At 43.9% G+C, this 24,150-nt stretch overlaps 1 protein-coding gene across 1 annotated transcript in view; it reads right to left on the reverse strand.

Annotated features, from left to right (window-relative positions):
- Positions 1–24,150, reverse strand: part of LOC109868396 (pre-mRNA-splicing factor CWC22 homolog) — a 63,350-nt gene that overhangs the window by 38,618 nt on the left and 582 nt on the right. The window contains exons 3-11 of the mRNA XM_020457928.2: positions 22,910–23,000; positions 16,657–16,916; positions 15,636–15,691; positions 15,380–15,466; positions 14,869–15,111; positions 6,997–7,125; positions 6,647–6,815; positions 6,281–6,470; positions 5,683–5,889 (exon numbers count right to left, since the gene is read on the reverse strand). Coding sequence (XP_020313517.1) covers positions 5,683–5,889; positions 6,281–6,470; positions 6,647–6,815; positions 6,997–7,125; positions 14,869–15,111; positions 15,380–15,466; positions 15,636–15,691; positions 16,657–16,916; positions 22,910–23,000 — 1,432 coding nt within the window. The remainder of the gene's footprint in view (positions 1–5,682; positions 5,890–6,280; positions 6,471–6,646; positions 6,816–6,996; positions 7,126–14,868; positions 15,112–15,379; positions 15,467–15,635; positions 15,692–16,656; positions 16,917–22,909; positions 23,001–24,150) is intronic.

Below are 24,150 nucleotides of genomic sequence, written 5' to 3' on the forward strand. Positions count from 1 at the left end.
GCTGAAAGGGCGAGGGAAGGCTTTGTATGCGTCGTGGAAGTTAGTAGCAGCAATGATCCAGAGTTGCCAGCCCAGGTCATGCATTTGATATGCTGATAAAATTTAGGGAGCCTTGTTAAAAATCCCCAGCTACAATAAATGCAGCCTCAGGATGTGTGGTTTCCAGTTTACATAGAGTCCAATGAAGTTCTTTCAGGGGGGGGGGGGGGGGTACACACGGCTGTGATTATAATCGATAATTATTATCTTGGTAGATAATGCGGTCTGCATTTGATTGTAAGAAATTCTAGGTCAGGTGAACTTGAGTTCTTGCATGTTGTTATGATCACACCACGACTCGTTAATCATACGGCATACAACCCCACCCTTCTTACCAGAGAGATGTTTGTTTCTGTCGGTCCCGATGCGTGAAGAAACCGGGTGGCTGTACCGACTCTGATAACGCATCCCGAGTGAGCCATGTTTCCATGAAACAGAGAATGTTACAATCTCTGATGTCTCTCTGGAAGGCAACCTTTGCTCGAATTTAGTCTACCTTGTGAGCCCGGTGAGACTGTCTACGGAGCCTGACCAGAAGACCGCTCCGCCTGCCCCTTCTGTGGCACTGTTGTTTTGGGTCGCGTATTGGGATCCGATCCATTGTCCTGGGTGGTGGTCCAAACAGAGGATCCGCTTTGGGAAAGTCGTATTCCTGGTCGTAATGTTGGTAAGTTGACATTGCTCTTATATCCAATAGTTCTTTCCGGCTATATGTCATAAGACTTAAGATTTCCTGTGGTAACAGTGTATGAAATAATACCCCAAAAAACTAAATACTGCATAGTTTCCTAAGAAAGCAAAGCGAACATCTCTGGCGGAACCATATCACGCACGTTTAGTCACAATAATTTGGATTCTCCAAGCTCTGATGCTGCTGCTGGTCATTAGTAGCCTCCAAACTTGCTAACTGCCTGGTACTCAGCACTCTATTTTCCTTTAATCACTATGACATAAATGCAAATGTATTAGAAAATCTAATCAAACACTTCATGAGAGCCCATGAGCTCATGTTGCGCAACATTTCTATAGGCTATTCAACTGCGGGAGAAAACAGAGTGACAGCCGCTAATAAAAAAAGGATTCCATCAGCTTTCTATAGGCTAGGCCTACTAGATTTATTTCTCAACTTCCCTAATATTAAGTACATTGCTTATATTTCCAACAGGAGTAAAGCCTACGTGAAAATAAACCACGGGGAAAAGTGTCCTCCATTCGGTATTTAAGTGCATAGATGACATGTATTTTTTCCCGTTGCCCCTGTTTCGAGACAGGTGTATGATAATGGTCCATTCTAAATTAAATGTCAGACATATGATTTGGTATATATAAAGACAAGATTAAATCAAGAATAGTCTGATGGGTGACAATATTAGCCTATCACTTGTGAATGATGCCCAGCACCAAGGTCAGAAACTATGCCTTTTTGGGCAACTTTTTTTAATCAGTCGCACACTTTTTTTTGAATAGCCTAGCCCATAGGCCTATATGTTTTAATAAGGTTTTATCACAACTAAAGTAGCCAAATAACTTCTTAAAATGAAGAACATTAATCCATTTTAGAAGGGGTGTAAATCCTAACTGGCATACACAAGCAGCGCGTGAGTTTCAAGTTTGGGGAAGAGCTTACCAACATTTGAAGATCAATATTCTGATCTGTTGAGTCAGCCTCATTGCTTTAAAAAAATATTTTGATGCTAATGGATGTATTAATTTGGTATCTATCGCATCCCACAACTATGTTTGAAATGTGTTCCTCGCACAGAATAGGTAGACTTTCGTACTACGGGGAAGCAGACTGACATAGGATAGTCCTTTTGCTGTTCGTACGCCTACTCCTCTTGTTGGCTGACGAAATGTAAATGTGGACAATTCTACCAATATCTTCAATTTGCACCTCTGAATTGGAGGACGTGCGCAGTTGCATCCCAACGTGTATGTCTTCACTTGTAGCCTGTGAGAAAGACCAGATCACGTGATGGCGAGCAATGTAAGTGAGAGACGCTTCGGATTGCACAGGACACTCAGGGAGAAGGGCACAATGCAGCACTCTGGGCCACAAAAGGCATGGATTTTTTGGGGGGTGAATTACAACCACAAAAGGGATGCCACTGTGAAATTCAAGACATTATCAAGTGCTTGTCAAATTGTGAATGAGAGACTACTGGAGTGTGCACAGCCTGCCCAAAAAACAAAGCAGAGCTCATGCCTTTCAAGCAATGTTTTTCAAATCATCATTAGTCTCATCATGCAGCCTTACAACGTATTAAACATTCAAATATATAGCCCAACATTGGTAGTAGAACTAAAGGTACATTAATAACTCTAAATGAAGCATATAGGAGTACCTATTTCTTTGTTAACCACTCAACACAGAATAGCCACGTGTGCGCACTCCTTCAAATCATTGAGAAAATATTTATATTTTATTCAGCTTTGTTCAATTGTATTCTTCAGACTATAAAATAATGCCACGGAATTCTAAGAAAATCTTGTCTGCTAAATGAACTAGTGTAGCCCACAGCCATTTGGCATAGCCACATCAGGACAACTCATAGTATGCTATTCTGTTCTTCTGAAATAGACTACATTTTCCTCATATCATGCTTCTTTAGACCTGTCTAAAATAAATAATGGATTTATTGTGAAGGTGACTTTTTGTCTTGTAGGCTGTGTGTGGAAGCCAGCAGATGCTAAATGTGTTTATGTAAATTAACTGTCAATTACCGTGAGGACAACAGTTATTTCCTTGACAATCGCCGGGAGACGAAATTGTGACCCCCACAGCCCTAGGTGAGGACACGTTGTTTTTTTATAAAGTCTTGGCTGGCTGGGCCTACCTAACTCAGGATATCTTCTTGGTTGTAGTGATCCTCTAGGGGCAGCATGGGTGTGAACTGACCCTACTAGGGACTCCCTACTAGAGGCTCCAGAGTGGCGCAGCAGCCTAAGACAATGCATCTCAGTGCTAGAGGTGTCACTACAGACACTCTGGTTTGAATCCAGGGTCTATCACAACCGGCCGTGATTGCGAGTCCCATATGGCACCCCACAATTGGCCCAGTGTTGTCCGGGTTTGGCCTGTATAGTCCGTCATTCTTAACTGACTTGCCTAGTTAAATGAAAGTTAAATAAATATTCTATACACAGGGCCACTCAGTGACCAGTTTATTAGGTACACCACCCCCCGTTCACAAAAATGGTTCTCTCCTACCGACAGTGAGTCACGTGGCCTGCTATATAAAGCAGGCAGACAGACAAAGGCATTCAGTTACTGCTCGATTAAAAACAAGTGACCTAAACGTCATGGTATGATCGTCGGTGCCAGGCACACCGGTTCTAGTATCTCAGAAACATTCGGCCTCCTAGGCTTTTCACGCACGACAGTGTCTAGCGTTTACCGAGAATTGTGAGACAAACACAAAAACATCCAGTCAGTGGCAGTGCTGTGGCCAAAAACAGCTTGCTGATGAGAGGTCGAAGGCGAATGGCAAGAATAATGCAAGGTGACGGGCCACAAACAGGCAAATAACAGCGCAGTACAACAATGTGTGCAGAATGGTATCTTGGAATGCACAACTCGTCGGTCCTTGTCACAGATAGGCTATCGTATCAGACGACCACACCGGGTTCCAATCCTATCGGCTAAAAACAAGAAGAGGCTCCAGTGGACACGCGATCACCAACACTGGATAATTGAGAAGTGGATAAACATTGCCTAGTCAGACAAATCCCGGTTCCTGTTGCGTCATGCTGATGGCAGAGTAAGGATTTGGAGTAAGCAGCACGAGTCCATGGCCCCATCATGCCTGGTGTCAACGGTATAGGCTGGTGGTGATGGTGTGGGGAAGGTTTTACTGGCATACGATAGGTCCCTTGATAACAATTGAGCAATGTTTGAACGCCACACCTTGTAGAATCTATGCCCTGAAGAATTCAGGCGGTTCTGGTGGCAAAGGGGGTCCAACCCGGTACTACAGTGCCTTGCGAAAGTATTCGGCCCCTTTGAACTTTGCAACCTTTTGCCACATTTCAGGCTTCAAACATAAAGATATAAAACTGTATTTTTTTGTGAAGAATCAACAACAAGTGGGACACAATCATGAAGTGGAACGACATTTATTGGATATTTCAAACTTTTTTAACAAATCAAAAACTGAAAAATTGGGCGTGCAAAATTATTCAGCCCCTTTACTTTCAGTGCAGCAAACTCTCTCCAGAAGTTCAGTGAGGATCTCTGAATGATCCAATGTTGACCTAAATGACTAATGATGATAAATACAATCCACCTGTGTGTAATCAAGTCTCCGTATAAATGCACCTGCACTGTGATAGTCTCAGAGGTCCGTTAAAAGCGCAGAGAGCATCATGAAGAACAAGGAACACACCAGGCAGGTCCGAGATACTGTTGTGAAGAAGTTTAAAGCCGGATTTGGATACAAAAAAATTTCCCAAGCTTTAAACATCCCAAGGAGCACTGTGCAAGCGATAATATTGAAATGGGAGTATCAGACCACTGCAAATCTACCAAGACCTGGCCGTCCCTCTAAACTTTCAGCTCATACAAGGAGAAGACTGATCAGAGATGCAGCCAAGAGGCCCATGATAACTCTGGATGAACTGCAGAGATCTACAGCTGAGGTGCGAGACTCTGTCCATAGGACAACAATCAGTCGTATATTGCACAAATCTGGCCTTTATGGAAGAGTGGCAAGAAGAAAGCCATTTCTTAAAGATATCCATAAAAAGTGTCGTTTAAAGTTTGCCACAAGCCACCTGGGAGACACACCAAACATGTGGAAGAAGGTGCTCTGGTCAGATTAAACCCAAATTGAACTTTTTGGCAACAATGCAAAACGTTATGTTTGGCGTAAAAGCAACACAGCTCATCACCCTGATCACACCATCCCCACTGTCAAACATGGTGGTGGCAGCATCATGGTTTGGGCCTGCTTTTCTTCAGCAGGGACAGGGAAGATGGTTAAAATTGATGGGAAGATGGATGGAGCCAAATACAGGACCATTCTGGAAGAAAACCTGATGGAGTCTGCAAAAGACCTGAGACTGGGACGGAGATTTGTCTTCCAACAAGACAATGATCCAAAACATAAAGCAAAATCTACAATGGAATGGTTCAAAAATAAACATATCCAGGTGTTAGAATGGCCAAGTCAAAGTCCAGACCTGAATCCAATCGAGAATCTGTGGAAAGAACTGAAAACTGCTGTTCACAAATGCTCTCCATCCAACCTCACTGAGCTCGAGCTGTTTTGCAAGGAGGAATGGGAAAAAATGTCAGTCTCTCAATGTGCAAAACTGATAGAGACATACCCCTAGCGACTTAGAGCTGTAATCACAGCAAAAGGTGGCGCTACAAAGTATTAACTTAAGGGGGCTGAATAATTCTGCACGCCCAATTCTTCAGTTTTTGATTTGTTAAAAAAGTTTGAAATATCCAATAAATGTCGTTCCACTTCATGATTGTGTCCCACTTGTTGTTGATTCTTCACAAAAAAAATACAGTTTTATATCTTTATGTTTGAAGCCTGAAATGTGGCAAAAGGTCGCAAAGTTCAAGGGGGCCGAATACTTTCGCAAGGCACTGTAGATGGGTGTACCTAATAAACATAATCTGTAGCATCTTACTGAGTATATCTTCTTGGTTGTAGTCGTCCTCTAGGGGCAGCATGTGTGTGAACTGATCTTCTTCCTCCACCAGGTCCAGCCCCTCTGGGACGATAGGGTGGTCCTTAAACCCATCCTTCCTGATGGCAAACATCACTTCGATCATGTACTGCACCCGCTTGTCAATCTCTGACTCGTGAAGGATGTTGCGCAGCCGCTCGAAAATGGCTAAAAACAGAAGAGACAGTGTTTAAATTAGATAACAAGCGAAATGGGACGTAAGAACACCAGAGAAATAAAGAATTCCCTTGATTTCTCTGAATGAGCTGTGATGGAGTGCTAAAAGGATTCTGTAGCTTTGATGGAACTAATGCTTCCTTAAGAGCGGACGTGTTCTGTATAGCCATGGACCATTAATGCCACTAGGAGACCTCAGTGTATAGCCATGGACCATTAATGCCCCTAGGGGAGACCTCAGTGTATAGCCATGGACCATTAATGCCCCTAGGGGAGACCTCAGTGTATAGCCATGGACCATTAATGCCCCTAGGGGAGACCTCAGTGTATAGCCATGGAACATTAATGCCCCTAGGGGAGACCTCAGTGTATAGCTATGTACCATTGATGCCCCTAGGGGAAACCTCCGTGAGTTTGAGGCCACACTCCTTGAGGAAGCTAATGGACACCTCCACGCTGTCGTCAGTAGGTCTCTCCAGGAGCAGAGTCAACATCTCCAGACACAAGACCTCATGGGCCACATTCTGATTGACGAGATGAGCAACAAACTTTGATGCCGTGAGACATTGTGCCTGAAACAAAACACAAAATGTATTAGAAAGAGTTAAACAGCTGAGCTCTGAACTTCTCCATAATATGTATCAACGTTATATGTATAAATGAGGCAGGAGTGACTGAAGTAGCTGAAGTCACCGTGTCTTCCCATCACATCGTTATGTCAAAACTAAACGAGGCAGCAGCTAGTCACCTTGTCGTTCCTCCGGTAGCCCTTGCGGAAGTTAAGGATGAGTCTCTTGAGGATGAGCTCTCCTATCTGAGGGAACTTGGAGTTGATGATGGCTACCACAGCAGCATAGACGTGGGTGAAGGTGGCCGAAGCACTCTGGGCCTGCAGGGTGGACCTGGCCAGGAGACCTCTGGAGAATGGACACGGACACACACAGGCGGCACAGACAGAGACAAGGACAGACAGACGGATGGACGGACAGACAAACACACATTAGTGAGCTGCACTTAAAAATGACTTTACCCAAATAATCCATGTCTCAAAGCTAAAGAGTAATACATTTGATTGATAAATCAAGCTGGAGCCATTACCTGCCCCTAACAATGTTCTCCTGCAGCAGCTCCTGAATGATCATGGCGATGTTGGACACATTCACCTTGTTGATCAGACCGTTGATGGACTTCTTCAGAGCCTCCCAGCTCATACGCTGGTACGCCAGACTGGAAACAGGAGAAAAATCATCCTTATCAAATGTATTCATGAAGCCATTTTTACATCAGCAGTCAAAAAGTGGTTATACAGTAACGCAGCCTTACAGCCGCATGCTGAGTCGACTCAGCTCATTTCAGAATGGTGATTGCAGCAGGGATGTGTGCAACCAAGTAATAACAGTACATGCTAACAGCGCATTTCTACAACACACTTTCCATGAAGCAGAACATATTTCAAATTCTTTTGCAAAACAATACATCCTAAAATGTCAGTACCTACACCAGACTACCGCAAAACAATACTAATTTTTTATTTCAGCCTGGTTAAGACATATCTACTTTTCCCACGATAAATAAATACATATATATATACACAATTGAAGTAGGAATATTAACTACACCTTAGCCAAATACATTTAAACATTTTCACAATTACTGACATTTAATCGTTTAAAAATTCCCCGTCTTAGGTCAATTAGGATCACCACTTTATTTTAAGAATGTGAAATGTCAGAATAATATTAGAGAATGATTTCAGCTTTAATTTCTTTCATCACATTACCAGTGGATCAGAAGTTTACATACACTCAATTAGTATTTGGTAGCATTGTATTTAAATTGGTTAACTTGGGTCAAATATTTCAGGTAGCCTTCCACAAGCTTCCAACAATAAGTTGGGTGAATTTTGGCCCATTCCTCCTGACAGAGCTGGTGTAACTGAGTCAGGTTTGTAGGCCTCCTTGTTCGGACACACATTTTCAGTTCTGCCCACAAATTTTCTATGGGATTGAGGTCAAGGCTTTGCCATGGCCACTCCAATACCTTGACTTTGTTGTTCTTAAGCCATTTTGCCACAACTTTGGAAGTATGCTTGGGGTCATTGTCCATTTGGAAGACCAAGCTGCCAAGCTTTAAATTCCTGACTGATGTCTTGAGATGTTCCTTCAATATATCCACATAATTTTCTTCCCTATGACGCCATCTATTTTGTGACGTGCACCAGTCCCTCCTGCAGCAAAGCACCCCCACAACATGATGCTGCCACCTCCGTGCTTCACGTTTAGGATGGTGTTCTTCAGTCTAGCGAGCCTCCCCCTTTTACCTCCAAAAATAACGGTGGTCATTATGGCCAAACAGTTCTATTTTTGTTTCATCAGACCAGAAGACATTTCTTCAGAAAGTACGATCTTTGTCCCCATGTGCAGTTGTAAACCGTGGTCTGGCTTTTTATGGCAGTTTTATAGCGGTGGCTTCTTCCTTGCTGAGCGACCTTTCAGGTTATCTTGGAATCCAAGATGGCTTAGCAGTCAGACGTCTTGTTGTGTCCCTTGTATATACCGTTAAAAAAAAATATTTTTCTTTGCATATCTTTTAAAACATTTTGCTAAACCTCAACATCTAAATACTCTCCTGCAACCCGCCTCACCCAATGTAGCGCGGATCTGCTTTTTTTCCCTAAAGTATTTATATTTACTTCGGATCCGGAACCCCAGCTAACTACCAGCTATCAGGCAGCAAACCATTGCTAGCGGTCATCAGCTTACCTTTAGCTCGGAAAGCTCTCGCCAGTTCGAACAACGCGACTCTAACCAGAGCATAACGGACCTATTATTTTTATCCCCGGATTCCCACAGCAAACGGAACATTCTCATCTGGATCTTCACAACTAGCTAACCGCACCCTCGGATGATTACTCCTGGCTAGCGTTTCCATCCACTTAGCCTGAAGCTAGCCCGGCCAGAGCTCCTGTGCTACCACCGAAGCATACTCCTGGGCTACAATATCCAGACCCACGACAGGTCTAGCGATGTCACCGCATGAAGAGGCATAAACAGACTTAACCCCATTGCGACATCCCCCAAAGGCTAACTTTCTAGCCCTTGCTATCTGATTGCTTGCTAATTCGGCCTGCTAACTGCTAGCTTATTTAGCCCCGGTCTGCTAACTGCAAGCATGTTTAGCCCCGGCCTACGAACTGTTCGCTTGTTAGCACAGGCCTGCTAACTGTCTGAATCGCCGCGTCCCCAGCCAGCCCAACCACTCACTGGACCCATATTTACTTTCAATCTCTTTTCGATGTTTATTTCGATTATACCTTCCGGTAACCTGCCTCACCCAATGTGATACGGAATCGCTATTATTTTTAGAACATATTCAAGAACCTCCAGAAGCTAACCAGCTAACTAGCTACAAGCTATTTAGTCATTGTTAGCCACTGCTAGCGGCTTTTACCTTCTGCACAGCCAGCCAGTTTTTTTAACCTGGATAATACTCGCCAGTCTAGCTTCCTTGTCCCATCCACCGCTGCCCCCTGGACACTGATCACTTGGCTACATAGCTGATGCATGCTGGACTGTCCATTAACCACGGTACTCCATTCTGCTTGTTTATGTTTTATCTGTTGGCCCCAGTCGCACTCAGGCTCTGTGTGTAGTCAATCCGACCCTCTCTGCCTATTCAACGCCATTTTACCTGCTGTTGTTGTGCTAGCTGATTAGCTGTTGTCTCACCTACTGTTTTAACTAGCTATCCCAATCAACACCTGTGATTACTGTATGCCTCGCTGTATGTCTCTCTCAAATGTCATTATGCCTTGTATACTGTTGTTCAGGTTAGTTATCATTGTTTTAGTTTACAATGGAGCCCCTAGTTCCACTCTTCATACCCCTGATACCTCCTTTGTCCCACCTCCCACACATGCGGTGACCTCACCCATTACAACCAGCATGTCCAGAGATACAACCTCTTATCATCACCCAGTGCCTGGGCTTACCTCCGCTGTACCCGCACCCCACCCGTCTGCGCATTATGCCCTGAATATATTCTACCACGCCCAGAAATCTGCTCCTTTATTCTTTGTCCCCAACGCTCTAGGCGACCAATTTTGATAGCCTTTAGCCGCACCCTCATACTACTCCTCCTCTGTTCCACGGGTGATGTGGAGGTAAACCCAGGCCCTGCATGTCCCCAGGCACCCTCATTTGTTGACTTCTGTGATTAAAAAAAGCCTTGGTTTCATGCATGTCAACATCAGAAGTCTTTGTTTTACTCACTGCTTTAGCACACTCTGCTAACCCTGATGTCCTTGCCGTGTCTGAATCCTGGCTCAGGAAGGCCACCAAAAATTCTGAGATTTCCATACCAAACTATAACATTTTCCGTCAAGATAGAACTGCCAAAGGGGGAGGAGTTGCAGTCTACTGCAGAGATAACCTGCAAAGTAATGTCATACTTTCCAGGTCCATACCCAAACAGTTTGAACTGTACTAATTTTTAAAATTACTCTCTCACTGTTGCCGCCTGCTACCGACCCCCCTCAGCTCCCAGCTCTGCCCTGGACACCATTTGTGAATTGATCGCCCCCCATCTAGCTTCAGAGTTTGTTCTGTTAGGTGACCTAAACTGGGATATGCTTAACACCCCAGCAGTCCTACAATCTAAGCTAGATGCCCTCAATCTCACACAAATCATCAAGGAACCCACCAGGTACAACCCTAAATCTGTAAACAAGGGCACCCTCATAGACGTCATCCTGACCAACTGGCCCCCCAAATACACCTCCGCTGTCTTCAACCAGGATCTCAGCGATCACTGCCTCATTGCCTGTATCCGCTACGGATCCACAGTCAAACGACCACCCCTCATCACTGTCAAACGCTCCCTAAAACACTTCTTTGAGCAGGCCTTTCTAATTGACCTGGCCCGGGTATCCTGGAAGGACATTGACCTCCTCCCGTCAGTTGAGGATGCCTGGTCATTCTTTAAAATGAACTTCCTCACCATTTTAGATAAGCATGCTCCGTTCAAAAAATGCAGAACTAAGAACAGATGTAGCCCTTGGTTCACTCCAGACCTGACTGCCCTCGACCAGCACAAAAACATCCTGTAGCGGACTGCAATAGCATCGAATAGTCCCCGCGATATGCAACTGTTCAGGGAACTCAGGAACCAATACACGCAGTCAGTCAGGAAAGCTAAGGCCAGCTTCTTCAGGCAGAAATTTGCATCCTGTAGCTCCAACTCCAAAACGTTCTGGGACACTGAAGTCCATGGAGAGCAAGAGCACCTCCTCCCAGCTGCCCACTGCACTGAGGCTAGGTAACACGGTCACCACCGATAAATCCATGATTATCGAAAACTTCAACAAGCATTTCTCAACGGCTGGCCATGCCTTCCGCCTGGCTACTCCAACCTCGGCCAACAGCTCCACCCCCCCCCCGCAGCTACTCGCCCAAGCCTCTCCAGGTTCTCCTTTACCCAAATAGCAGATGTTCTGAAAGAGCTGCAAAACCTGGACCCGTACAAATCAGCTGGGCTTGACAATCTGGACCCTCTATTTCTGAAACTATCCGCCGCCATTGTCGCAACCCCCATCACCAGCCTGTTCAACCTCTCTTTCATATCGTCTGAGATCCGCAAGGATTGGAAAGCTGCCGCAGTCATCCCTCTCTTCAAAGGGGGAGACACCCTGGACACAAACTGTTACAGACCTATATCCATCCTGCCCTGCCCATCTAAGGTCTTCAAAAGCCAGGTCAACAAACAGGTCACTGACCATCTCGAAACCCACCATACCTTCTCCGCTGTGCAATCTGGTTTCCGAGCCGGTCAAGGGTGCACCTCAGCCACGCTCAAGGTACTAAACGATATCATAACCGCCATCGATAAAAGACAGTACTGTGCAGCCGTCTTCATCGACCTTGCCAAGGCTTTCGACTCTGTCAATCACCATATTCTTATCGGCAGACTCAGTAGCCTCGGTTTTTCGGATGACTGCCTTGCCTGGTTCACCAACTACTTTGCAGACAGAGTTCAGTGTGTCAAATCGGAGGGCATGCTGTCCGGTCCTCTGGCAGTCTCTATGGGGGTGCCACAGGGTACAATTCTCGGGCCGACTCTTTTCTCTGTATATATCAATGATGTCGCTCTTGCTGCGGGTGATTCCCTGATCCACCTACGCAGATGACACCATTCTGTATACTTCCGGCCCGTCCTTGGACACTGTGCTATCTAACCTCCAAACGAGCTTCAATGCTATACAACACTCCTTCCGTGACCTCCAACTGCTCTTAAATGCTAGTAAAACCAAATGCATGCTTTTCAACCGTTCGCTGCCTGCACCCGCACGCCCGACTAGCATCACCACCCTGGATGGTTCCGACCTTGAATATGTGGACATCTATAAGTACCTAGGTGTCTGGCTAGACTGTAAACTCTCCTTCCAGACTCATATCAAACATCTCCAATCTAAAATCAAATCTAGAGTCGGCTTTCTATTCCGCAACAAAGCCTCCTTCACTCACGCCGCCAAACTTACCCTAGTAAAACTGACTATCCTACCGATCCTCGACTTCGGCGATGTCATCTACAAAATAGCTTCCAATACTCTACTCAGCAAACTGGATGCAGTTTATCACAGTGCCATCTGTTTTGTCACTAAAGCACCTTATACCACCCACCACTGCGACCTGTATGCTCTAGTCGGCTGGCCCTCGCTACATATTCGTCGCCAGACCCACTGGCTCCAGGTCATCTACAAGTCCATGCTAGGTAAAGCTCCGCCTTATCTCAGTTCACTGGTCACGATGGCAACACCCACCCGTAGCACGCGCTCCAGCAGGTGTATCTCACTGATCATCCCTAAAGCCAACACCTCATTTGGCCGCCTTTCGTTCCAGTTCTCTGCTGCCTGTGACTGGAACAAATTGCAAAAATCGCTGAAGTTGGAGACTTCTCCCTCACCAACTTCAAACATCTGCTATCTGAGCAGCTAACCGATCGCTGCAGCTGTACAGTCTATCGGTAAATAGCCCACCCATTTTTACCTACCTCATCCCCATACTGTTTTTATTTATTTACTTTTCTGCTCTTTTGCACACCTATATCTCTACCTGTACATGACCATGTGATCATTTATCACTCCAGTGTTAATCTGTAAAATTGTAATTATTCGTCTACCTCCTCATGCCTTTTGCACACAATGTATATAGACTTTTTTTCCCCTACTGTGTTATTGACTTGTTAATTGTTTACTCCATGTGTAACTCTGTGTTGTCTGTTCACACTGCTATGTTTTATCTTGGCCAGGTCGCAGTTGCAAATGAGAACTTGTTCTCAACTAGCCTACCTGGTTAAATAAAGGTGAAATAAAAATAAATGTCGATAAAACTTGTTTTACTGTGGATATAGATACTTTTGTACCCGTTTCCTCCAGCATCTTCACAAAGTCCTTTGCTGATGTTCTGGGATTGATTTGCACTTTTTGCACCAAAGTACGCTCATCTCTAGGAGACAGAACGCGTCACCTTCCTGAGTGGTATGACGGCTGCGTGGTCCCATGGTGTTTATACTTGCGTACTATTGTTTGTACAGATGAATGTGGTACCTTCATGAGTTTGGAAATTGCTCCCAGGATGAACCAGACTTGTGGTCTACAATTTTTTTTCTGAGATCTTGGCTGATTTCTTTAGATTTTTCCCATGATGTCAAGCAAAGAGGCACTGAGTTTGAAGGTAGGCCCTGAAATACATCCACAGGTACACCTCCAATTGACTCAAATGATGTCAATCAGAAGCTTCTAAAGCCATTAGATCATTTTCTGACATTTTTCAAGACGTTTAAAAGGCAAAGTCAACTTAGCGTATGTAAACTTCTGACCCCCTGGAATTGTGATAGTGAATTATAAGTGAAATAAACTGTAAACAATTGTTTGAAAAATTACTTGTGTCATGCACAAAGTAAATATCCTAAAAGACTTGCCAAAACCATAGTTTGTGGAGTGGTTGAAAAATGAGTTTTAATGACTCCAACCTAAGTGTATGTAAACTTCTGACTTCAACTGTACGTGATATATATATTGATGGTGATGCTTTATTCAGGAACCCTAGAGTAGGCTCATAGTGTACCTGTGTGTAATGTATGTGCGTCTGTGGACGTGCTGTGTGTGTGTGTGTGTGTGTGTGTGTGTGTGTATGTGCTGTGTGTTAGTTAGGCTCTGTGAGGAAAGAAGGATAGCAGGCCAGGATAACTCCTTCATTGCCCTGCTCCAGAAGATCTCATTGAACCAATCACTACTTCATTATCTTCGCCACCTTCACTGCGTCCCAAATAGCACCCTATTCCCAATATTGTGCACTACTCCTGACCAGGGCCCAAGGCACTCTGATGAAAAGTAGTGCACCACATAGGGAGTTGGGTGCTATTTGGGACGCAGACCTCGTCTCAGGGTACTCTGACTTAAGGCGCCAAAATGCTATTTCAAGAAATGACAGGAAGGTGACTGAAAACACCTTGAGCTACAGATAGTCTATGTCTGAAATAGCATCCAGGTCCATATATAGTACAATGCAGGGATTCCCTATATAGTACTACGTATGGATTAGGGTGCCATTTCGGACACAAACTTAGATATGCATGCCGCTCTCAGAGAGTCAGCTGTTCATTTTAGCCTCTTGCTTCAACACCTTGCTCCCGCCAGACCAAAAATGATTATCTACTGTGTTGCCATCAACTTACTAGACAGCATCTTAGAAGATCATTTATAGCATTCTTTTATATTAGAAATATGATAATGTTTCATTCTTTGATTGTAGTCTTGAGTTCGACTTCACCATCCATGAGTATTTGTTCTGTGATGACAGGCAGATATAGAATCCATAGAATGGACAAAGCCCCTCAGACCACAGCAATCTAAATGGGAATGTACATTCGAATAACTATATTTCTAAGTTTTCAGACAACAGCTTAACTCACCTGCTCTTGTCAGTGATCTGGGCTTGCATCATGCGCAGTTTGGCCGGGGGGATGTAAGCTCCACCAGTCCTGGTCAGGATAGGGTCCAGTTCCTCCTTCTTCTTCTTCACTGGTGGTTCCTCTGTAGCAGGGTCTTTCTTGGCTGGGGAGGGCGACCGGCCTCTCCTCCTGAACTCAGCCTCTCTGTCACGACTGGACTGGCGCTCGTAGTATCGGTCCCTGTTACGATCATCCTCCCTTGACCTGTGGTTGAGGCAAGGGCAGGTCAATATATCAATACTGTAGTGATCTTTTTAAGAATGGGGCTAGGGCTAGTCTAAATGTGGTCTACCCTAAATTAGCTATAAACATGATACAGATCAATCATATTTAGAAAGCCCTTTTCACATTCATCAAAGTACTTTACAGTAACTTAGGCCCCAAAGAACAAGCAGAAGTGGCAAGGAAATACCTCCACAGAAGGAAACCTCAAGTGGAAGAGGGCAGACTATGCCGTGTTCCGTTTTCGTACCTGCCATAACTTCCTCCACCGTAGCGCCGGTCCCTCTCCTGACTTCTGGAACGGGACCTAGAGCAGGAACTGCGGCGATCACCATCCCTGGAACAATGAGAAACAGCTGTAGGGTTGCAAAATTAGAGACTTTCCCAACGTTCCCAGGTTCTTCATAAATACCAGTTGAAGGATTCCCGGAATCAAGAGGGAAGCCCTGGAGAGTAAGGGATGACCTACAGCTCTTATATGCAGGTTAACAGAGATAGTCACTCACCTGTCATCTGGGGTGGGGCTCCTGCCTCTGTTCGCACTCTGGTCATCTGGACCACGCTGGAACACAAAATGTCAAAATCCCCCATCCGGTCAGTGTTGACCAACATTATTACCACAGCGCAAACTTTTGTAATCGCATAACGTTAACAGTATGTACGAATATCAGTTTGGAGGGTTTGTTTCCCGGACAGTCGGACACCGATGAAAACATAGTCCTCAACTAAAAAGCATGGTCAATAAAGAATCTCCACTGGGCAGTACACCATATTTCACGATACACCGGTAGTGACGCAAGGACCGGTTTGGGTTTTTACTTAACCTTCTATAAATGGTATTTGAATGTACTTGAATGTCTGGTTTGTTAAATGTGATATGCCGACCCCATGTGTAACATCCATTTTTATAGTTTACTTTGCTACTTCAGTCATCTCTCTCGCTTTCAACACAGACCTAGAACCCGCCCCGTCATTCAAGGAGCATATTTTAACCGGATTATACGGTCCCCTAGGACACACAACACTTCCTACCCTGTCACAATAACTCCTGCCTGGCATTTTCATTCATTGTCATGTCAAACACTGTATTCAAATTATAGAATTAGATTAATCATTATATTGCCATGATTCCAAAAGTTTTCTAAATCGCAAGTCAAATCACAATTGCAACATTTGGCAAAAAATAAGGCATAGATTGGGCTGTACGATATGGGTAAACAAAGTGGCAGTGTGGAAATGATCTCAAATGAGCACAGGAAATGATTTGGGGTTGAAAGCATAACACAATCAGAATAGAGAAAGAAACCACTTAGAATGTAGGTGTTGCCACACCAGGGTAAGACACTACTCATAAAGCACATTTAGAACTTCTATTTTTCAAAAACATAAAATAGTTGTTTTTTTATACAGTGATACAATATTTTGGCCATAACGCCCAGCCCTAGCTGAAAGTATTTTTGGGGTGCAGGATTACTTTCCAAACTGTCTGGCAAACAGGCCACAAATGTGGCTGAGTCAGTCACTCACCATGATCTGTGCCACGCTGCTCTTCATCCTGCAGCCTACTGCCTCATCACTGCTCCCATCAGAGCCGCTGGACTCATCTTCCTCCTGGCTGACACTGGCACTGGATGGGGCCCTACTACCCCTGGTGGCTCTGGAGCTGGCTACTCCTGGACTGGCCACTCCAGGACTGCCTAGAACTAGGAGGGCCTCTGAGCTGGCCGCTCTGGGACCTTTGGGTCCAGGACTGGCTGCAGAGCTATCTGCCCCCTCTGTAGCTTCCACTGCAGAAAAAACAAAGTTTGGTTAATAAGTGTCTTTTACTACGCAGTTCTACGTGATATTGTAGGACAAGGTGGAATGTTGTCCAAAATGACAGTTTTTTCTTGGAGACAAAGTTATACAGTGCATTCAGAAAGTACTCAGACACTTGAATTTTAACACATTTTATTATGTTACAGCCTTATTCTAAAATTGATTAAATTGTTTTTTTCCCCCTTCATCAATCTACACACAATTCGCCCCTAATGACAAAGCAAAACCGGTTTAGAAATTGTTGCAAATTACAAATAAAAACCTGGAATATCACATAAGTATTCAGACCCTTTACTCAGTACTTTGTTGAAGCAACTTTGGCAGCGATAACAGGCTTGAGTTTTCTTGGGTATGACGCTACAAGCTTGGCACACCTGTATTTGGGGAGTTTCTCCCATTCTTCTCTGCAGAACCTCAAGCTCGGTCAGGTTGGATGGGGAGCGTTGCTGCACAGCTATTTTCAGGTCTCTCCAGAGATGTTCGATCGGGTTCAAGTCCGGGCTCTGGCTGGGCCACTCAAGGACATTCAGAGACTTGTCCTGAAGCCACTGCTGTGTTGTTCAGGATCATTGTCCTGTTGGAAGGTGAACTTTCACCCCAGCCTGGAGCAGGTTTTTAAATCAAGGATCTCTCTGTACTCTGCTCCGTTCATATTTCCCTCAATCCTGACCAGTCTCCCAGTCCCTGCCGCTGAAAAATATCCCGACAGCATAATGCTGCCACCACCATGCTTCACTGTAGGGATGGTGCCAGGTTTCCTCCAGAAGTGACGGTTGGCGTTCAGGCCAGAGTGTTAAATCTTGGTTTCATCAGCCCAGAGAATCTTGTTTATAATGTTCTGAGAGTCCTTTAGGTGCCTTTTGGTAAAGTCCAAGTGGGCTGTTATGTCCCTTTTACTGAGGAGTGGCTTCTGTCTGGCCACTCTACCATAAAGGCCTGATTGGTGGAGTGATCCAGAGATGGGAGAACCTTCCAGAAGGACAACCATCTCCACAGAGGAACTCCGGAGCCCTGTCTGAGTGACCATTGGGTTCTTGGTCACCTCCCTGGGCCCTTCTCCCCTGATTGCTCAGTTTGGCCGGACGGCCAGCTCATGGCTGGAGTTTTTCTCTGACATACATGGTCAACTATGGAACCTTATATAGACAGGTGTGTGCCTTTCCAAATCATGTCCATTCAATTGAATTTACCATAGCTGGACTCCTATCAAGTTGAAGAAACATCTCAAGTATGATCAATGGAAACAGGATGCACCAGAGATACATTGAGACTCATAGCAAAGGGTCTGAATACTTCTGTAAATAAGGCATCTGTTTTTATTTTGTATACATTTGTAAACATTTCTGAAAAATTATTTTTTGCTTTGTCATTATGGGGTAGTGTGTGTAGATTGTTGAGGATTTAAAAATATTTTTGTAATTCATTTAAGAATAACTTACAAAATGTGAAAAAAAGTGAAGGGGTCTGAATACTTTCCGAATGCACTGTATGTCTTAGATTCATTGCGCTTGCATATTTTTTTTATTTAACGGGGTGGATCAGCTTTAACATTGCAAATACATTGTGGCTTCCCTCAATGTAATTGCCTGCGTCATTTCCAATCCCCCATATATATTTTTTCTTTATAAATATATTACTTTAAAACATATTTTAAATATATTTTCCATTATCTTCCCCCAACTAACCCTCCCCTAATGGACAACGACACAGACTTCTACTCACAGCTTATACATTTCATGGACACATATATTAGTTATCTATTGTTTGTTTTTAATCCCATCCTTCAGCTCCCCTCAACTCCTCTCATCCATCTCTGAACACCATCCAGTTTTGATTTGACATTTTCAGGTGTGCCGTAAAAAAAAAAAATCGAAACCTACATAAAATATACTGTGTCCGTAAAATGTAACATCAGTGAGCTTGTTTTTTGTTATTTTTAGTCCCACCCTTCAGCTCCCCTCAACCCTTCCCATCGATCTCTGATCTCTCTCTGTTTTGATTTATATTTGACATACATTTCTTTCAATGGTGCTGTTTCACCAAAGTTCTGAACCGTTCTATTCTCATAGTTTCTACAGATTGTAAAAGATTATTTTTTTTGCTAAGAGTATTATTATATTATGCTTGTCTATTGTTGAACACGTTGAATGCGTTGTTAATGAAAGTGGGATATGGAAATGTGTCTTGAGTCTTTTACAACATGTAGACAATCTACATTCAGACCACAAGCAATTGACAAGCAAACAAGAATGAAAAGGAGCGAGAGTGAACTTCAACTGACATTCAGTTAATGCTCTATTTGAGAGAACTGACTGTGCTGAAGGCTTAAGAACAGGAAGGCTGTATTAAATAATTGATGAAGTGCACTGTAGTGGCCTGCTGAGATAGATCCCTAGTTGTACCAGTGACTCATCTCCTGCCCAGTCCCCAGCTCATTCCTTCATGCCTGTTGGCTGATTTCTATGTAGACTCTGACAACGTTAACTTAGCACATCATGCAGTTATTACAGCAAACGTTTTCAAGAAACAATGAAACATGAAAGTTAAATATTGTGAGAATTACTTCAAGCGCTGTCTATGCATTCAGCGAGACAATTACAAAATTACATGAGAATAAGAGTGGTCTACTAATTTCATAGCTGGAATCCCAAAGCAGTGCGGAGTGTCTTGCAGGCAACTGCCATCAGAGTTAAAAGGTGTGCCAAAAGGTCTCCGACAGCAATATCAATTTCTAGATGCTACCACAGCACTCGGCTCTGTTACACACACGAGAGAAGACTCTGCAATGCATTGTTGAGAATTGGCACTGTGTGATTTGCATAATACCCATTTTAATATTCAATGTTGACACTGAGGAATAAAATGTTATTTGTCACATGCGCCTTAGTGAAATGCTTACTTACAAGCCCTTAAGAAAAAAAGTGTTAACTGCATTGTTGGTTAAGAAAGTATTTACTTAAATAAACTGAAGAAAAAAAATAATAATAAAGAGCAACAATAAAATAACATTAGCAAGGCTATATACATGGGGTACCGGTCCAGAGTCAATGTGAGGGGCACCGGTTAGTCGAGGTAATATGTACATGTAGGTAGAGTTAAAGTGACTATTCATGATAATAAACAGAGATAAACAGAGAGTAGCAGCAGCGTAAAAATGGGGGGGTGGGGTGGGGACTAGAGGTCGACCGATTATGATTTTTCAACGCCGATACCGATTATTGGAGGACCCAAAAAGGCCGATAAGGATTTTATTTATACACACACGACAATTACAACAATACTGAATGAACACTTATTTTGACTTAATATAATATATAAATCAAATCTATTTAGTCTCAAATAAATAATGAAACATGTTAAATTTGGTTTAAATAATGCAAAAACACAGTGTTGGAGAAGAAAGCAAAAGTGCAATATGTGCCATGTAAAAAAGCTAACGTTTAAGTCCCTTGCTCAGAACATATGAAAGCTGGTGGTTCAATTTTCCAAGTTCTTCAATATTCCCAGTTAAGAATTTTAGGTTGTAGTTATTATAGGAATTATGACGCGTCGACTATTTCTCTCTATAGCATTTGTATTTCATATAACTTATGACTACTGGATGTTCTTATTGGCACTTTAGTATTGCCGGCATAATCTTGCGAGCTGATAGGCTTGATATCATAAACAGCGCTGAGCATTCAAGCATTGCTAAGAGCTACTGGCAAAAAGCAGTAAGTGTTGTTTAAATGAATGCTTATGAGCCTGCTGCTACCTACCACTGCTCAGTCAGACTGCTCTATCAAATCATAGACTTAATTATAACATAATAAACACAGAAATACGAGCTTTTGGTCATTAACATGGTAAAATCCGGAGACTATCATTTCGAAAACAAAACGTTTATTCTTTCAGTGAAATACAGAATATATATAAAGGCTATATAAATAAATTTGATTTGATATTCACGAGTCTTATGAACAGTCAATGAGAGGCTGGAATCCTTGGCAATTTTTTAGGCCTTCCTGACACCGCCTGATATAGAGGTCCTGGATGGCAGGAAGCTTGGCCCCAGTGATATATTGGGCCGTACACACTACCCTCTGGAGTGCCTGGCGGTCGGAGGCCGAGCAGTTGCCATTTTAAGTATCTGAGGACCCATGTCAAATCTTTTCAGTCTCCTGAGGGGGAATAGGCATTGTCGTGCCCTCTTCACGACTGTCTTAATGTGTTTGGACCATTATAGTTTGTCTCATTGTTGTCGGTGATCAGACCTACCACTGTTGAGTTGTCGGCAAAAAAATGACAGGAGTCGTGCTTGGCCATGCAATCATGGGTGACCAGGGAGTACAGGAGGTGACTGAGCATGCACCAGAGGGGCCCCTGTGTTGAGGATCAGCGTTATATATGTGTTGTTACCTACCCTTACCACTTGGGGGTGGCCCGTCAGGAAGTCCAGGATCCAGTTGCAGAGGGAGGTGTTTAGTCCCAGAGTTCTTAGCTTCGTGATGAGCTTTGAAGGCACTATGGTGCTGAACGCTGAGCTGTAGTCAATGAATAGCATTCTTACGTAGGTGTTCCTTTTGTCCAGGTGGGAAAGGGCAGTGTGGAGTGCAATAGAGATTGCATCACCTGTGGATCTGTTGGAGCGGTATGCAAATTGGAGTGGTCTAGGTTTTCTGGGATAATGGTGTTGATGTGAGTTTTGACCAGCTTTTCAAAGCATTTCACTCCTACAGACGTGAGTGCTTCGGGTCAGTAGTCATTTAGGCAGGTTCCTTGGCGTTCTTGGGCACAGGGACTATGGTGGTCTGCTTGAAACATGTTGATATTACAGACTCGGTCAGGAACAGGTTGAAAATGTCAGTGAAGACACTTGCCAGTTGGTCAGCGCATGGTCAGTGTACATGTCCTGGTAATCCGTCTGGCCCTGCGGCCTTGTGAATGTTGACCTGTTCAAAGGTCTTACTCTCATCGGCTCTTCCTGTAATGATGCTTTGCCTGTGTGATGGTTCGTCGGAGGGCATAGCAGGATTTAGCAGGAAGCGTCCGGGTTAGTCCCGCTCCTTGAAAGCGGCAGCTCTACCCTTTAGCTCAGTGCGGATGTTGCCTGTAATCCATCGCTTCTGGTTGGGGTATGTATGTATGGTCACTGTGGGGACGACGTCATCGATTAACTTATTGATGAAGCCATTTGCAACCAAAAGATGGAAAGAGGAATGTTCTTACTCTTTGTGCAAGAACACAAATAGCACAAGTCCCTATTGGACTGCTGTGTGTGGGGGGGGGGGGGGGGGGGAATGCAACAGCTCTAACCCTGTTCTCTAACCCTACTTTTGCCCAGAGCTCCATGAGCCCTGGTCATAATTAGTGCACTGAATAGTGAATAGGGTGGCATTTGGAATACAAACCCCTGGGTGTTACAGAGGAACTAGTTTTAAGGGACTATCAGCAGCAGACAGCACATTCTGTGCTCTGACAATTTTCAAATGCCCTTGGGTTGAGGGCAGCTTGTGCTGCTCTCCCCTCTCTATCATCGCTCACTCTCCTCTAACTCAGAGCAGAGGAAGGATTTGCAACAGCTTAACAGAAGGGATGATTGAAAGCATTATCTGGACAATAAGAGAGGCTAAAACTAGGCTATAACTGTCTGTCAGTGATGAGGTTGAGAAACCATGGGGACCTGGAGTGTTTGATCAGATAAACAACAGATGGGAGATGGCAGGATCCAAGGTTCAACAAGACCAGTGCAAAAAAAATATATGGGTTCTTCTCAACAGAAACTGATCGTTGATAGCCTAGTTATTCACTTTTTCCACCAGTCAAGGGTTTATTTTGTAAGTGATAAGATTTCATCACACATTTTAAAACAAAAGGAAGCTTTTTAGATGTTTATCTTGGCCTATTACATAGATTACAATTACAATTTATCTTCAGGTGACAAAACCTTTGTTTATCTGAGGAAAAAGTAATTTCCACTCACTGCTGCTGCTCTGCTGTGCCACATCGTTTCCCCCCTCTCCTTCCTCTGACGGGCTCCTGCGGGGCTGACCCATGTCACTAGACCTGGAATGCTGGAGGACATACAGAGGACACAGCTGGTTTAGACTACATGGATATCTGAACTGAAGTTTGATGTTATGTGTTATGAAAGCAAAGGGCCTGGAAACAAATGGTAATGCAAGCTGCTCACAGAACAAACCCCTCCTTGAGCAGAGACATTAAAATGCATAACAGCAGGCAAATTAATATCATTACTGAGATCATGTTGTAGGCCACTGGGCCAATGTGCTCTGGCTGCCACTGCTGGAAGGAAACTGAAATCAGAGGCTGTAGTGTAGAGGTTATATAAACACAGGTTATAGTAAACCTGAAGGAAGCTAAATTAAGCCTGCAGCTGTTAGATATGAGGTCATAGGTGTTTGTTGATTAGATGGAGGCACATAAACAACAAGTAGCCTATATGCACCAGCAACACCTGTGTCTGCAACCACAACAGTACAAGACATCTCAAAGGAAGTGGTCATTTTCCCTTCAAACATTACATAAAGGTTGCCACTTTCCAACCATGCTGCCTCTAGCTCAGCTAGCTCAACCAAATGCAATGTGCTCTATCAGCAGGACTGGCAGGCCTACGCCTGTCTAAGCTCATCCCTCGTGTGTTGCTGAGGCGGGTGTCACTGGGCTGAACCAGTCCCTGATGGAGATGGATAGGGAGCTGGGTAGGAAAGAAAAAGGCAACTAATAGCAACAACCCACGGCTACGCTTTGCTGCTAGATGCATTCCACTGCATAAATGAAATGCGTTATGAAATTAGACTTTGTCTCTAACATTCAATGACAAACTGCCATGCTGATGGGAATCTAACAATGGACATTTGTACATAGGTGAGACACCCGTCTGCAGATAGCTAACGTGAGACACTGCCATGTTCTGTTGATCAATGTGTACACAAACATAGCTAGCTAACAAAACCCTAGTAGCTGGCGACACACTGACAATCAACACTGACCATGTTGAACAAGAGGTTTGGACTGAAATGTACACCGTTGTTCCATGTTTCTGTTATCATGTTTTTGTTTTATGTGGCGTAGCTAGCTAGCTAACATCGATATGAAACTCGTTAGCTGCTGCTAGCGATTTTATTTTTACCCAACAATAAAACATTAACATTTTACTGACCAACGGACTATCTAGCAATCTAACTAACTACCCAGTAACTA

Source organism: Oncorhynchus kisutch, linkage group LG2, assembly GCF_002021735.2.
Source record: "Oncorhynchus kisutch isolate 150728-3 linkage group LG2, Okis_V2, whole genome shotgun sequence".
NCBI classification, from domain to species: Eukaryota; Metazoa; Chordata; class Actinopteri; order Salmoniformes; family Salmonidae; genus Oncorhynchus; species Oncorhynchus kisutch.